This window comes from Lathamus discolor, chromosome 10 (assembly GCF_037157495.1).
Source record: "Lathamus discolor isolate bLatDis1 chromosome 10, bLatDis1.hap1, whole genome shotgun sequence".
Taxonomy (NCBI): Eukaryota; Metazoa; Chordata; class Aves; order Psittaciformes; family Psittacidae; genus Lathamus; species Lathamus discolor.
Window position 1 is genome coordinate 13,320,824 of NC_088893.1, and position 15,731 is coordinate 13,336,554.

Genomic DNA, 15,731 nt, shown 5'->3' on the forward strand with positions numbered 1-15,731 from the left:
TCCTGACCCAGGGCCAGCTGCCATTGATAGGCAGCTCCTGTTACACGCAGAAAACCTTGGATCAGCCTAAATGCTGCAGCCATCTGAGTTGCTTCCTTGGGGATTAAAGCTCTCGGTTTTCACTGGCAACAAGGAGCTGTTTGATGCACTTAACACGGGCCATGCATGGCAGCCAAAAGGCCATCCTTCAATGCAGACTCGCAGAGATTTAGTTCTGATAGTCAGCTGCCAAACTGTACAAGGAGAACAATTGCTGGAGTATTGGCAGTACTCGTGTGGGACTCTGATGCCCAAATATAGTGTGTGTCCACCCTGAAACTGCATTTCCAACCCTGCTCCCTTCTGCCTTCCAGGACCACTGCTTTTACCATGGAGTTGTGAGAGGCTGGGAGCACTCCAGTGTCACGCTCAGCACATGCCAAGGGCTGCGGTAAGTGCCTGTGATGATGCTGGAGCTGTGGGAAAGCTTCTGCTCAGCTTCTCATCATTCTGGGTAGGTTAACTTGTTCTCAAAGGCCACCCAACCAAGAATTCTGGGCATAAAAGGGAGCGTGTTGGGAAAACGCAGAAATTTGGGTATCATTAGGAACCATGGCCTCCAGCCAGCTCCTAGACTCCTTCCTGCCTTGTGCTGGCAACATGGACTTGTGCAGTTTAACTCAAGAGTCCACTGGAGCAAAAGACTCAGTGCTGCATTCATTACAGAGACAGGGACAGGACTCACCACATCCCAGCCCAATGCTCTACACTAATGCAGAAACCAACTCCTTCCATTCTCTCACAACAAGTTTTTGTGTGCACTTAGGGGCAAAATCTTCAAGTCTGAACTTCACTCTGGGTTGTGAGACCTGCTCTCTGCTTTCTCCCTGGGTGGTGCTGAGGTTGCGCGTATTCTGCATTTAAACCCTTTGCTTTGGTAGTAATGGAGTCTTTGGCAGGAAAAGATGGTCTGTATCCTCAGCAGGAGTAAGTGAAACAGCTCATTGTGACCAGGGAGCTGCATTCATTTACACCAGCTCAGAGTTTGTTTCCAAACACCACATGGGCTTTATGGTATTAGTGGTCATCCGCTCTCGAGCACTGATTGGAAGCTGTGCTGATGGGACCAGCTCCAGCCGGGAAACGGCCAGGGCCAAAGCAAACTTGAGACATCTTAAGTGACTGTAGCCCAGGCCAAAGAGCCTAGCAAGATAAACAAGACAGTGCAGCCACCTGTGGCTTGCAATGAGTAATCCAAAAGCTAAACTAGTCACAGGTGTGCCTTGCTCCCACCAGACTGCCTTTTCCTAGGCTCTCCCTTCCATCTGTGAAGGGGGGTAGAGATGTCTTTGTGTGCACATACAGTTGGGTTCCTGCATCCCTGCACTGTCAGCTTGTGCTGGCAGCCCCTTGGCATCCTTTTCTAATTGCCAGGAAGGCATGGGAGCTGCGCATGCATAGCTGTTTTCATTCTGAGCCTTCGCAGGGAGGTGTGCTGCCCATCGAGCCATGAATCTAGTGGGCATCAAGCGCAGATGTCCAGCTCTCCTGGCTGTAACATGCTCATTGAGAAAACCAGAGCCATATGGCTATGTGCAAGTCACAGAAAGAACTGTGATTTTTGTCTTCTGTTGACAAAGTCTTTAGATGTTTCAGGTCAGCTCTGTTAAAGATATGTGTCTGCAACTGGTTGAAAAGTTTTCACTGCCCCTCCAAGAAAAAGCTGTACTTAAAATTAGTGCTTCTCAGGTTAACACTGTTGCAGCACATCTCCAAAAGCCCCTCCACTGAATGTCTGAGGCCCACTGAAATATGCAAGCTCAAGGATTCTCCCCTCTGAGCTCAAAATATTCCCATCCTTTTTATTAATGACCTAAATGTCCTGTTAAGGATAAGTGCCTTGCCGGGATCAGACAGGAACTCAGCAGCAGGATTTGTCTGCTGTTGCTATGATAGTAATTAGCTTTCCCTCTTATTGCTTCCCATTTCAACAGCGGACTTATCGTACTGAGCAGCAATTCCAGCTATATCTTAGAGCCAGCTCCTGACAGCCCAAACCAGCACTTCATTTACAGGTTGGATGACTTGAGATTGCAGAGAGGAGCCTGTGGCTACCAGGGCACCGAGGACACAACCAAAGACTGGCTCAGGGACTTCACAACTGGGATGAAACCACCACGCGAGAGGGTGAGCAGGGCTGAGGACAGGAACATGGGCACTGGCTGTAGCTAAACTGAGTTGTGATGCTTGGTTGCTGCAAGTCAATCATATCTGGAGGTCCCTCCATGTGATGGGGCAGGGGGAATGGCCAGTGAAAAATAAACCGGGAAAAACAGCCTGTACATATGTTTTGTGAAGAGCTTCTTTGGGGATACTGGGGAAATAACCTGTGTTATTGCTGCTGTAGGTGAAACGGGAGGCTCTGCAGGCTACAAAGTATGTTGAGCTTCTGCTTGTGGCTGATTATGCAGAGGTAAGAAATGGGATTATGTTTATATCAACTGAGCACTTGGCCCAGAGTGAGCATCCCACCTGCAGCATCTCCTGGGGTGAAGAAGGAAGCTGGAGCTCAGCAGGTTTCCTCTTGCCATCTCAATGGTCCTACCCCCACCAGCAGACAGGGAAAGCTGTGTCTTGGTCTCTTCAGTTCTAGCAGCCATGACACCTCTGCCACCCACAACAGCCCACTGTTGCTTGGGGGAGAGAGGCAGGTTGTGATTTGGATGAAGGATGAGGGCTGGAGATCAGTTTTGACCTCCCAAGGTACCAGTGGTTGGCCCTAGTTATTGATGAGAGAGACTGCCTTCAGCCTAGGGTGACTTGAGGGTTTTCCAAAACAACATGCTTCTAGCTCTGCAGTAGTAGACTTCATCTCTGGAGAAGATAACTATGATTATCCTCTGCCCTGAGCTGGTAGCAGATATATAAATAGATATTTTTAAGGCTCCAGATCATAGAATAGGTCTGGAAGAGACCCAGTGAAGTTAGCAATCCCTGCCCCATCCCCAGCCTGGGCAGCACACCAGACATACTTACTGACAGTGCAAGCTATGCAGTGTTTTGCTGATAATTTAACCTCCAACACAGACAGGAGTCAGGCTGGTCCTGTTCATAATTTACAACTTGAAACTCCAATAGAGAAAGCCACATAGTGCTCTGGGCTATAGTTTATTCGGAACAAGACTAAAGGCAGAACTTACTTGTTTTCTCTATTGGGTAGCAGGATAACAGGGAAACTGTGAGAAAACACATTATACTGCCATATGTTGTTCGTTTGATTAGACAAGCTGGGATGGGCACCCTTGCAGTGTTGTCATTAACTGCCCTTGCTTTACTGTCTGCCTTGCCTAGAAGAAAAGCCCTAGGTTTTGTTGTCTGTTAAACAAAAATCTAAACATTTTGCACCTTTAATTCCTTAAATCAAACAAATTAACTTCTAATTGCCAGGTGGTTTAGACAGGCAAATTCATTTGATGATGCATCTTCACTGATTGTATGAGTGAGATGTGATGAGTGCTGTGGCAGCTTTGACCTCAGACATGAAGTAATGTTACCATATATTTTACCTGGCACATTTGTCAGTTCTTTGTCAGCCACTGGCTCTAGGGGCTCTGATAAGTTTGGGTTGCTCCACTGTGTTACTACCAGTGCTTGAGTAACATCACTGCAGTGGGATGCTAGGGATGAATTCTGAATATACATGTACTCAGATATACAGTGAGGAAAACTTTTGGGCTTCCTTTCGTAGTTACCTTCTTATTCCTAGAGTAATGTGACTTGTTTTAACGCATTTCCACTCTTCTAGTTGCCTTTGTGCTGCCTGACATGTTCATTTTGTTCAGTTTCAGAAGCATCACTTCAACATTGAAGCAACAAGGCTTAAATTAGTGGAGGCTGCTAATTATGTAGATAAGGTGAGATTGGGTGTGCGTGAAATGGGGATAACAAAGCACAAATCTTGAATTACGAGAATTGTGGCAGAGGAATTCTGCCGTACTGTGGGTGAGAATAATGCTTCAGCAGTTTTTCCCAGTGGAGCAGTTTTTCTCTACTGCTTTCCCCAATGACCTGGGGAGTGCAGAGCATCTACCAAACAATTCTGTTGCTGGACATGAGGGATGGGCTGGGGGAATCTCCGTTCCCTACCCTGGAGCCATCATGAGCGTCTCTGTTTTAATACATCTCTATTAACTGTGTTACCTAAATAATGCGTTTTAACAAGGGACTGAGGTATTCCTTCAGACTGTCTTGGCAATTTGGCAACTAGAAATCCTGGCAACTAGAGCTGGAAGGAGCCTTCTGAACTCATCCTTGCAGTGGTACCAAGTGTGGTACTTTTCGGATGTACTTCTTTCACTTTTCCCTTTTCCCCTTAAACTCCTTCCACCCCACTGCCCATGAAGACTTGTCCTGTCAGTACTTGACGCAGGCAGCAGATCATTTCCTTCCCTTTTTCAGGAATTTTGCATGTGTAAAGATAAACATGATGTGAGTCCCCAGTCTTGGTTCCTCTTCTTGTCATTCTTTTAAAAATGAAAGTTTGGCGTCTCTAGTTCAATCAAGTTCAGGTTTGTGAGTGCTGCACGTTTCTCTCCGGAGAGCTGTATCACGACATTACAGTGCATTGCCAGAGGGAGCATCTTCTCTGGATGTGTGTACCTGTAGTAACATTTAGCAGGGTTCATACTCAATATTTAAGCATCTTAAAATAAATCAGTGGTGCTCATTTTGTCATCTCTTTTCCTTCCTATACCTTAGTTTTACAGATCCCTGAATATCCGGATTGCCTTGGTGGGGCTGGAGATCTGGAGTAATTGGAATAAATGTGATGTAAGTGAGAATCCCTACTCCACCTTGAAGTCTTTTCTGGCCTGGAGTAGCAAGGAGCGGGTGCACAGAAAGCACGATAATGCCCAACTAATCACGTAAGCTTATTTCTCCTCAAATAAACTGCTTCTAACAAGTGGTTCGGGTGGTGGGAAGCCAGTACGTAAGGTTGTATCATTCTAATATCCAGAGTGACAGATTTACATAGAGGCTGCTCAGCCAGCATTAAGCTCTGGCGCCCAGAGCACAACCATGTTAGGAAAAGTGGAAGTCCCAGGCTATGCAACAGTCTCCATACACATGCATCAAAGAGCATCAGCTTTACTGTGTGTATGTATCACATGCAGCTGCACATGATCTGTCACAGCTGCATGTAGAGTTTCAAGGAAATCTGTACCATAAGCAAGATCTGTAAAGGGGATCTAAACCCTTTGTGGAAGTCATTCATTCCTAACTCATCCCACTGAGGCACAGCGGACATGGTGTTGGGAGCTAACTGATGGCCTGTGACTCACCCTACTGATCCCATTAGGGCCAGTAGCTATAGCCAGCAATGCAGATGTCATTGGAAGATCTCCTTACCTCTTCCATGGTAATTTATCTGCCAGTAAATAATGGCAAGTCAGGAGAAACCTGCACAACCGAAATGCAGTTTCCCTTGTTTTGTTTGATCGTTTTTTGCTGGTTGGTTTTTTTCCCCCTTTAACATTGCTGTATTTCATCTACCTGGTCACGTCCTGAGCACAATTTTCAGGGCTCCCATTTCAGACCTGCTGGCAGGGATAACGCAGAATTCTGGCTCACCAGGCAGGAGCTGAGCATGGCTGCACCTCAGAGATGTTATCTAGTACTCTGTCAAGTCCCTGAATCCCAAGCTGGCAACTGTTGTGCTTATGGTAAATTAAGTGTTCACAAACAGTTCCCAGTTAAGGATCCAGAAACAGCCTTTTCTGTGCTTGTTGCGAAGCTTGGCGGGAGTACTTTTTGGCACCAGACCTTTACAAAAAATAGGATTGGCTGCTTGTCCCATAAACCCAAATAGTAGTCCAAGAAAAATAGGTCTTAAGGCTCTGTAACTCTGCTGTGGTGTCCTATACTTGAAGATGATATTAAAGAAAATGTATTCACCTCATACTGTGTATATGTTTGAAGCTGTGGACTGCAGGATGCATTTCTCTGCCTTGCCTTCTCAAGGGCCTCAGTGCCAATTGATGGTCTTTTCTGGGTTGATTTTAGGGGTGTGCCCTTCCAAGGTACCACAGTGGGCTTGGCTCCTGTGATGGCCATGTGCTCTGATTTCCAGTCAGGAGGAGTAAACATGGTAAGTAATTGCTAATACAGAATATGGAGTTTCTTTCCAGCATTGAATGCATTGGATAGATGGCTCCTAAGGCTCAGGAAGAGAATATATCCCGGGGAGGCCTTTAGCTCACCTGCTTATAGGCAGGAATACCTTCAATAGATGTTTTCTACATGTAGTAATGAAAAATGCTGCGCACCCCATTGAATCAGGACAAGCACAGGCAAAATGCTCATGTGCTTCTTTGACCCTTGAACAGGATCACTCTGAAAATGCCATTGGTGTTGCTGCTACCATTGCCCATGAGATGGGACACAATTTTGGCATGAATCATGATTCAGCTGGCTGCTGTAATACCCCTGCAGAAGATGGAGGCTGCATCATGGCTTCAGCAACTGGGTGAGTTCATCTTACATGATCTAAGGAAAAAGGATTGATTTAGGAAAGAGCTGATTTTTATTAAAAAGCACAGTGATAGGGCTATATTTCTAAGTCAGAAGACATGGGAACAGATTGACTGCATATTGTAAGAATACTGCTTGGTTTCAATGAGGTACAGAAAGCCTGTGTTTAAAAGAAAACAAATAGCTGGATTTGAGAGAAAGGGGAAGTGAGAGTGACTGGAAACCCACAGGGATCCAGCTTCCATATTTCAGTCACATAAAAATGTCAGACAAACCCATTCACTTAAAGCCACATTTCCCATTCCCTCAAACCTTCCTCCTTGGGGTTTAGCAGGGAATTTTCTCCGTAGATATCTTCTTTTACGTGCATTATTTTCTCCAAATAAGGAAGAACATTTAGGTGAGAAGTGAAAACATTGTGGCATGCAAGTAGGACATGCAACATGAACACACACATTCATGGTCGTATATAGAGTGCATAACTTCTGGCATTGTAGCAACAGAAATGAATAATTCACACAGCAGAAAATATTCACATCCTTTGCAATGAGGCAGTAGATAAGAAAAAAGAAATGTTATTTTTAGTGGTTAGATTCACAAGCAGTTATTCACAGTCTGAATGCTGGATTCTCCGGCTTTTTCGGGCAGTTAGGAATAAGCCACAGCATCAGTACTGAGCAGGTAAAGACAGACATACGTGTTAGCTACCAAAGTCAAATTTAACTCAATGTATTTTGCTTCAATGAGGTTTATTTTTTAAGGCCACTGTTTCTAGACAGTCTTGCAGTGCAATCTCACCATCTCTTCAAATGTGATCCAAATGGATCTGATTTTGAACAGGCACACAAAACCGCAATCTGCTTTAGCACAGTTTTACAGACTTCAGAGGGAGACCTGTGTCCTTTGGCACTTGTCAAGACTTGCATGTGCCCCTTTTTGGTTCTCTAATCATTGCCCACATGTGTCTTGATGTTTCTCTACACTGTCCACATTCAGGCACCCATTCCCCAAGGTGTTCAACCGGTGCAATAGGAAAGAGCTGGAAAAGTATCTGCAATCTGGTGGAGGGATGTGTCTCTCCAATATGCCGGATACCAGAAAAATGTATGGTGGAAAGAAATGTGGAAATGGCTACTTGGAAGAGGGGGAGGAGTGTGACTGTGGAGAGGTGGAGGTAACAATTGCTCAGATCCAAACATTTGGGGTTTAGTGGGACACTATGATTTTATTATGTATTTCACAAGTACAGTTACGTGATATGTAAACGGCTCTTGTTTGTGCAGGAAACGTGCATACCTACCCTGTATGTAAATGTATACACAATGTAAATCACATCTAACTCATAATGTGTAGTACGGTGCATGCCAGAACTCGGGGATGGTATGATCCATGGCTGAACTGAGGTGATGAAAACTTCATTTAGAAAAGAAAAAGTGAACTTAGATGTTGCATCTCCATATGTAAGTTCACTTTACCTACAGCTCCATTCCTGATAATGGTGGAGCTTCTCTTAGCACTACGTCTCACTTTTCCTAGTTCATATTTTGACTAATAAGACAAACGTGAGCTGGAACCTGCAGACCAGATTTGCCATATGTAAGGAGTAAAACCTATAGTATCCAGTCAGTCCAACAGGGAATACAGTTATGCAATACTGTAATTCAGCACATGCTGGATATAATGAACATATTGTAGAAGGAAGGGTCTTACTTTGTGTGCATGTAATTCATCATGTATGAGAACAGATTAGCCTCAGCTTCACACTTCAATGCTCTGGCATGTTCCTGTCTTGAACATCTGCCTTGTGAACTCCACTGCATCTCTCTGTCTTTTAGGAATGCAATAACCCCTGTTGTGATGCCAGAACTTGCTCCCTGAAGTTGGGTGCCGAATGTGCTCATGGCAGCTGCTGTCATCAGTGCAAGGTGGGATCTCAAGAGTTTTCCTGACAGAAAAGAGGGAATAATGGTGGTTGAAGTGTAAGGCTGAAAAATGGAGGGGAAAAGGGAGCAAACACAGCCAAACATAGAGTTCAGCTCCTTACCTGCAAGCAATGGTCTGAATTTTAGGTACAACAGCTACAGTGCAATCAAACTAGTGGGGTCCTTTCTTCTAGATGACTAATTTAATTGAGTCCTGTGATAACTTAAGCTGTGAGTGCTGCTGGAACGAAGTCTCACTGCTTCTCACTTAGGGGTGGGATGAATCTGAATGAATATTTTTCTCCTTTGGCTCTAGAAGAAATCTAGACAGAGCATTTAAAGCAAACACTTCCTCTGGAGGTTAGTCTGAAACTCTGTTTGGTCTGAATCTTCCTTTTCTGTGGTGCAGTTGAATCCCTTTAGCCCAGGTGCTTGATGAAGAAATGCTGGCAGAGATAATTGTATACATATGACCACTATAATTTTAAATCTCAGCTTTCCTTATAGAGGCTGGTTAAAACGTGTTTCTGATTTTGGAGCCAAAGATCTCAAGGTTTGCCAACAAATTAACTCAAAAATGAACATAGGCAAACAATTCTCTGAAGCTCAGTTTTGTGTTTGCACGTTTACCTCTGTGCTCTTACTGACCCATCCTGGGCACGTGGAAAATGATGTTTCAGGAATTCAGCTGGACTCACTTCTTCCACAAGAGACTTGGAAAAACCTCCTGGGTGTGCATGCCCTTTTGTTCTCCATGTCTATGGTGGAAAGGACAAGAATGAACTGGGTAAACTCATAAACAAAGGAGATAGAAGTTACTCATTAGGAAAATGTCTCCAGCAGAAATTACAGCAAACAGGGAAACAAACTTCCTAAAGAGGGAGGGTTTTGAGGATAGATTACACAAACATCTGCCAGAAATGGTTGAGTTAAATCAGATCCTACCCTAGGACAGAGGGAGATGGATCAGTGTCCCCTTGAGATCTGGCATCCTTATTTTGTGTGCATGATCTCATCACTACCTAGGGAAGGGATCCAGCCATTAATCTGATTTTACACAGCTCACCCGCTTAATGAAGTTGCAGAGTCATTTGGATCACTGCTGACCTCAAAAAGCCTAAGATGAAGCAGATAAAGAGACACATGCAGGATTTTCTCTCATCTACAGGGGTACGTTGTGCAAACACGAAACCTCAAACGAGCCAAGCAATAATTCAGTCTTTTTTCCTTTGTATCTTTTCAGCTGACGTCTCCAGGAACTCTCTGCAGGGAAAGAGCAGGACTTTGTGACCTCCCAGAATACTGCACTGGCAAGTCACCATTTTGCCCCTCCAACTCTTACCAAATTGATGGGGCCCCCTGCGATGGAGGAAAGGCCTATTGCTACAGTGGCATGTGCCTCACGTATAAAGACCAGTGCATACAGTTGTGGGGGCCTGGTAAGGACACTGCTTGCAGTAAAATACACTGTCTTTTGAATAGGCAATATTATGTAGCATCCTGCTATCATTACCCTGTGTAAGGCAGTAGTACCTCCCATACCTGTTATCAGTAGCAAAGTTTGGGGAGCCTTTTCTCCTGCCCTGCTTGCTTGGAAGAAGCAGCAGAAATTTTCCAGGTTCAAACCATCCCAGAAATAGAACAACTGAGTGGTTAGCATGGAGTGAGGTGGGCTGGAGGCTCCATAACCATGTGAGTCTCTTCCATGCAGGAGCAAGGCCAGCACCAGATGCCTGCTTTGAGAAGGTTAATGCCGCTGGAGACACCTATGGGAACTGTGGGAAGGACATCTATGGAAACTACAGGAAGTGTGAGATGAGGTGGGAGAGAGGCAGCCAAGAGCTGCTCGTTGGTGATATCTTTATATATTACAAAAATATATGGCAGTAGATGAAACCAAAACATGGCTCAGTTTTACTACCCCACTCTGCCTCCTGGAAACCAGTTGTATCCCTGCTGGACTTAGAGCTCTTAAGAGCTCCCCACACTGAAGCTTTAAGTTTACCATTTCCCCTGCCTTTTGCATTTTGAACCATCTAGCTGATATTTTTTTCAAAGTAACAGAAGAAGGGTTTTCTAATCCATAAGTTAAATGTAGCTTTTAAAGTGAAATGAAAACTTCTTCGTTGTATCTGTGATTTTGTTGAGGCTGGCCTACCCATGGGGATACTGAAATAGTGCCATCAGTAACCAGCACTGTTGCTTGGGGTAGCTCTTGGGAGGTGCTTGATGTTTTGCCATTCAACAATGACTCAACACTGCTGCTTTAATCCACGTGTGGAGCTGATGCCTACAAAACTTTCAGCAAGCCAGAAATAATCACTTTAGCCTTTCCTTTGAAATCAGAGACGCTAAATGTGGGAAGATCCAGTGCCAGAGCTCTGCTTCCAAACCCCTGCAGTCCAACGCAGTGGCCATAGATACAACTATCCTCATGCAGAGGACGGAGCTGAGGTGCCGAGGGACCCATGTGTACAGATCTGACAGTGAAGAAAAGGAGATGCTGGATCCTGGCTTGGTGCTGACAGGAACAAAATGTGGGAGCCATCATGTAGGTAAAAGCCTGTAATGGCTTAGCTGGAAGTCCAGGATATCAAGCCATTCATTTCTTATGTCTAATGTTGCTCTAGATTTATAAGAATTTCTTAGAGGCTTCTGAGAAGCAATGGAAGAATACACACCAAAAGCCATACCTTAAGTCTTTGCCAGATGAAGGCCAGGGCTGGTGTTGAATTTGGGAATTGCTAGTTGGTTGAGGTGGTCTTGCTTAAAGGTGAGACACACTATAAGAAATCAAGACACCTGAAAGTTCCCTCAGAGAACTGCCACATGGGCATGGCCAAGCTGTCAGCTTCTGAGCTCCCATTCCTCTCTCTGATGTGTGTTAGCTGGGACTTAAGGTAGCAATTATACTTGCTTGGGAACCATGTTAACTTCATGGCCTGTTGTCTTTCCCAGGGTATTACTTGTATTGTCTGGGACCCCACAAGTCACAAAACCAGACAAGGCAGTAGTATGGTGCATAACCCAAAGAGCTAACACTGAGTTCTTGGATCCTTTCTCTACAGGTTTGCTTTGAGGGACGCTGCCAGAACACATCCATCATATTTGATTCTGAAAGCTGTAACAAGAAGTGCCATGGTCATGGAGTAGGTGTTGTCTTTTTCATCTCCATTTCAGACTAAAGCAGCGTGGGCTGCCGTTCGTCTGTGTATGGCTGTTCAGCTCAGTTCTGATACCACGCTGAAGTTTGCTCTGGACTTCGGCCTCTTGATTTGGTCTTTTCTGTCAAGTTTGATGCATTTTCTGGTCTGTGAACTAAAGTATTTGAGTCTTCCTGTTCTAGGTCTGCAATAACAACAAGAACTGCCACTGCAACCAGGGGTGGGCCCCCCCATTTTGCAATAAGCAGGGCAGGGGTGGAAGCTTGGACAGTGGTCCCCCCACGCCCGAAGGTGAGTAGGACCAAATCTACTATGATGGCATTTCAGAGGCACTTGAATTAGATGAGGAGCAGAGAGTTTTCCATCTAACAAACTCTACTTTCTTGCCCTCAGGCCTTTCAGCAGTTGCAATAACTCTTGCAATCCTGGCTCCCATTCTCCTTCTCATCATCGTGTTTTTATTTTACTATCTGAAATGCTGGAATAAATTTGCCATCTGTTCTCTAAAGAAGACCCCACAGTTCAGGTAAGTTGTCAGTGCAGTGCCTTGCCTGCCTGCATCACCCCCTTTCAGTGTGAGGAGAGAAGTTGCAAAGGCTGTCAGGAATATAACTACATGGGTTTGTTGGTATAGTCAGTATTTGCTTCTCTATTTTTTTTTTTACTTCAGTTAGAACATAATGGAAAATACAGCAAATAAAAAGGAGAAAATTCACCAAGGAAATAACACTCTTTTCTTTCTGTCATTGTCAGTGACACCTCTGGAAATGGACACGCAAACCCTGCATTCAAGTTGAAAACCCCGCAGGAACAGAGGAAGGTAGGGGGAAGGTGAACTTTCACCTCCCTGGGGAGAGTTGCTGCTCACTAAGATATGGGATGTGGTTCCCTCTCCTGCTGTGATTAGGGAGAGGTTCTATCAAAGGATGGGTAAAACACTTACTAGACATACTGGTGTTGCAGGCAGTGTTTTCCACTATGTGGCTCATAGACATTATGTAGATCCTCAAAAGTGTAGCAGGGAGCAAAAAGGTGGTTTGAAGTGAAAACAGCTAACTCCAAGTCTTCTGCACAGGTGATTGGCTTCCCTCAGATCCCATCAAAACCTCCTCCCCAGCAAGCTCCAGGGCTCCGAATAAACCTGCAGCAGCCACCCGCCTTCTCCACTGGCTACATGTGTGGTGCGGGGCAGCCCAATGCAAAGGATACTGCCCGTCGGACACCCCCAAGCCGACCGGCACCTCCTGCTCCCAGACCCACTGTCTCTCAGGTACGGGGTTGTGCTGCTGTCCTGCAGATGTGGCTTGATGGGAGGTTTGCATTGAGAGTGATGCCTCTCACCCTGGTGGGGGTGTAGGAGTTATTGTGCTCACTAGCACATGCTCTATCTTACCACAGGACAATCACTGGTGGTCTGCCTCACTTTGTAGCGCAGATGACAAGGACCATGCTCAACAATAGGACACACCATTACTCTTAATTCAGGTTCCCTGATACCTCTGACCTGGGCATGCAGTCAGGTACCTTGGATCACAAAGCAGCATTCACTTCACCAAGGTCATCTAAATATTTTTTAGCTGCAAAACAAATAGATAATGTGCCAGGAATGAAAGGACTGTACAGATTTTTCCCTGAGCAAGCCTAGCACAGCTCTTCTTACCATTTGTATGTGTTTTGTCTCCTGGAAACAAGCCCTTCTGGGATTACCAGTCAGTGTTAAGTCTGAGGTTCAGTACTGAGTACAAGATCTCCATGCCTTGGGATGATCCCCCAGGTATATCTTCTATTTGGCCATTCCTGGATTAAAGCCTCTGGAGCCTCAAATAAATTCTGATGTGAAGCATAAATAAGACTTTAAGCATGTTGCATAGGAAACATTAGACTTAACCCAGACTGACCCCATCTTATGTCAGCATCCTGGCCACAAGGTTCTTTTGAGTGTTATAAGGAAAGGGTTTTGATTTACTTCTTTCGCTAGCAATTTTGGTCTAAGCTTAGTACAGATCCCACATTGTTTGTTACAGAAAAGATGGTAAATCATTCAGACTGCCTTAATTTCGTTTTACCCAAATATTTCCCTACTTCTTTTACTAGGTTAGGGCCAGCAAAGAAGCCAAGGGCTCAGTTACAGGATAGCAGGAGGCTGGCTCCCAGGCAGTCTCTGAAGGATAGAGAGGAAAACAAACTCAAAATACTTTAGTGAATGGGATTTGTTTCTAGCTCCATTGTTCCTGTGAACAGCGGCACTTCAGCAGGAAAGAAAACTAAAACAAAAGCAGGAAGCTGGCTGTAGTCAATAAGGAATAGGTATGCTTCACAGCTGGTTGTTGACAAGTTCCCCACAATCTCCACTGTGTTCCCTCCTCAATGCATCATCTCTTTATTTCAGTCAGGTCTTCTAGATGGAATGATTTGCCTAGGATTTCCAAAAGAAACCTTGCCATTTTTGGGTTGGGGAGAGCCACAAGGTGTGGAAGATACAGGAGAAATTATTCATTCCAGTCTTTGTAAGTGTCAGTGTCCTTCCTAGACGTTTGCAGCATCTGCCAGATTTGCTCTCCTGCTATTCCTATAGGAGCAATTTGGACCTCGTGGTTGGTGGCATTTAGCTTGCCTTGTCCTTCCTGGAGTCACAGGGCAAGGTCCTTGGAGAGCAGTGGATCCGCAAGCATCAGCTGATGCAGCCGACAAGCATCGCATTTGTGCATAGTCTAAGGACACTGCATGGGTTTTGGGTCCCCTCCAAGTTGTGAGTGCAGCTGTGCTTATTAAATCAACACCTGGAAGCCAGCGACAGCTCAGAGACTAAGCAACAGCAGGCAGTTGGTTCTCAAGTGGGTAACTTCTCCCCAGGGGCATGCTTTACACTGAAACCCATTAGGCAAATGGAAAATACAATGCTCTGAATATCCTATTAGGGACAGCTGTGCGCACAAACAAAGTCATAACTGATGTAGGTGGGTGCAGGGCTGTGTGTGTTTGTATGGGCACATGTATATATACATGTATATAAGGTTTACAGGTATTGTGTTGGCAATCGTATAGTATGTCTTCAGTGAATGAATAATGTGGCTGATTAAAAGGCTCTGGAATGCTGCTTCCATATTACTTGCAAAGTTCAAGGCTTAAAATTTCTTGATCCTGTAATAGCCCGAATGTGGCATACTTTCAGCCCACAGCTCCATTTAGAAGGCAGAGCAAGGTGGAAACCTTGCTACCCTGTTTGGTTGTCCTCAGTTTGAAAGTAGCTGCCCAGCAGCATAAAGCCATCAGTCTTCATGAAACTTCATAGGTGAAAAACTCCTGCATTTTGAAAACCACTGATCACCTGTGTAATACAGTAAGCCACAGCAGCAGCTACCTGTGGTCCATCCTTTCTTTAGAGAGGGTGAGGTCTTTGCAAGCATGGATTTTTACCTATATCCCTTCAGTCTTTGTCTCAGGCAGGGATGCTACAAGCCAAGTTGCAACTGGGACTCCTGCCTAGTCTGTAAGGTTTCTGCTGGTTTTCCTCATGCATCCATTAGGTGTAACACTGCAACTACTATCTCTGTTTTCAGGCTGGGCATCTGCCCAGGCTAGGAAATCAAAACTATTTCTTTCTTGTGTAGGATATTTCTAGGCCCCGGCCACCACAGAGAGCTTTGCCAGCCGATCCCATCCCAAACAGACCCAGAGCTTGGCCAGGGCACAGCTCTGCCATCTCGCTGCCTCCTGCACACACTAGAACCCCAGGACAACTCCATCCTGTGCCAGAGGTAGGCACTGAGCACAGTGACGGGAAACACAGCAGCGTCCCCTCACCACGAGGGAATAAAAGTATTCTGAAGGGAATAACCTTGCTATTATATTGCAAAACATCTTCATGCACAGCGCTGGGGGTTGGAAATGGAGAGGCTGTTGGGTTGGTTGCTTTTATAGCAGGGCAATAAAGTTTACCTGATCCTTATTGCATTTACTGAGTTAAGCAAAACAGTTGACTCAGTTCTCCACATCCCTGAGCACTTCCTCAGGTAAGACATCTGGGAGAATTTCCTATGTGATGTGTTAGGGTATGAATGCATGTGAATGCAGACAGGCTTCCCCTGGCTGGCTGTAACATCAGCTCCAGGAGGAAAGGGCAGTGTCTGCTCTT

The 15,731-nt window shown here is 45.2% G+C and overlaps 1 protein-coding gene across 3 annotated transcripts in view; it reads left to right on the forward strand.

Moving 5' to 3' along the window:
* Nucleotides 1–15,731, forward strand: part of ADAM19 (ADAM metallopeptidase domain 19) — a 32,110-nt gene that overhangs the window by 13,898 nt on the left and 2,481 nt on the right. The window contains exons 5-22 of one of the 3 annotated variants that reach the window (XM_065690597.1): nt 354–430; nt 1,974–2,166; nt 2,387–2,452; nt 3,822–3,893; nt 4,738–4,904; nt 6,043–6,127; nt 6,366–6,505; nt 7,507–7,684; nt 8,346–8,435; nt 9,676–9,871; nt 10,144–10,252; nt 10,779–10,983; nt 11,501–11,581; nt 11,779–11,887; nt 11,990–12,122; nt 12,350–12,416; nt 12,672–12,866; nt 15,208–15,354. In XM_065690597.1, the coding sequence (XP_065546669.1) occupies nt 354–430; nt 1,974–2,166; nt 2,387–2,452; nt 3,822–3,893; nt 4,738–4,904; nt 6,043–6,127; nt 6,366–6,505; nt 7,507–7,684; nt 8,346–8,435; nt 9,676–9,871; nt 10,144–10,252; nt 10,779–10,983; nt 11,501–11,581; nt 11,779–11,887; nt 11,990–12,122; nt 12,350–12,416; nt 12,672–12,866; nt 15,208–15,354 (2,310 nt within the window). Of the gene's footprint in view, nt 1–353; nt 431–1,973; nt 2,167–2,386; nt 2,453–3,821; nt 3,894–4,737; nt 4,905–6,042; nt 6,128–6,365; nt 6,506–7,506; nt 7,685–8,345; nt 8,436–9,675; nt 9,872–10,143; nt 10,253–10,778; nt 10,984–11,500; nt 11,582–11,778; nt 11,888–11,989; nt 12,123–12,349; nt 12,417–12,671; nt 12,867–15,207; nt 15,644–15,731 lie in introns of those variants that run through there. The other 2 variants (XM_065690595.1, XM_065690596.1) reach the window with 2 other exon arrangements.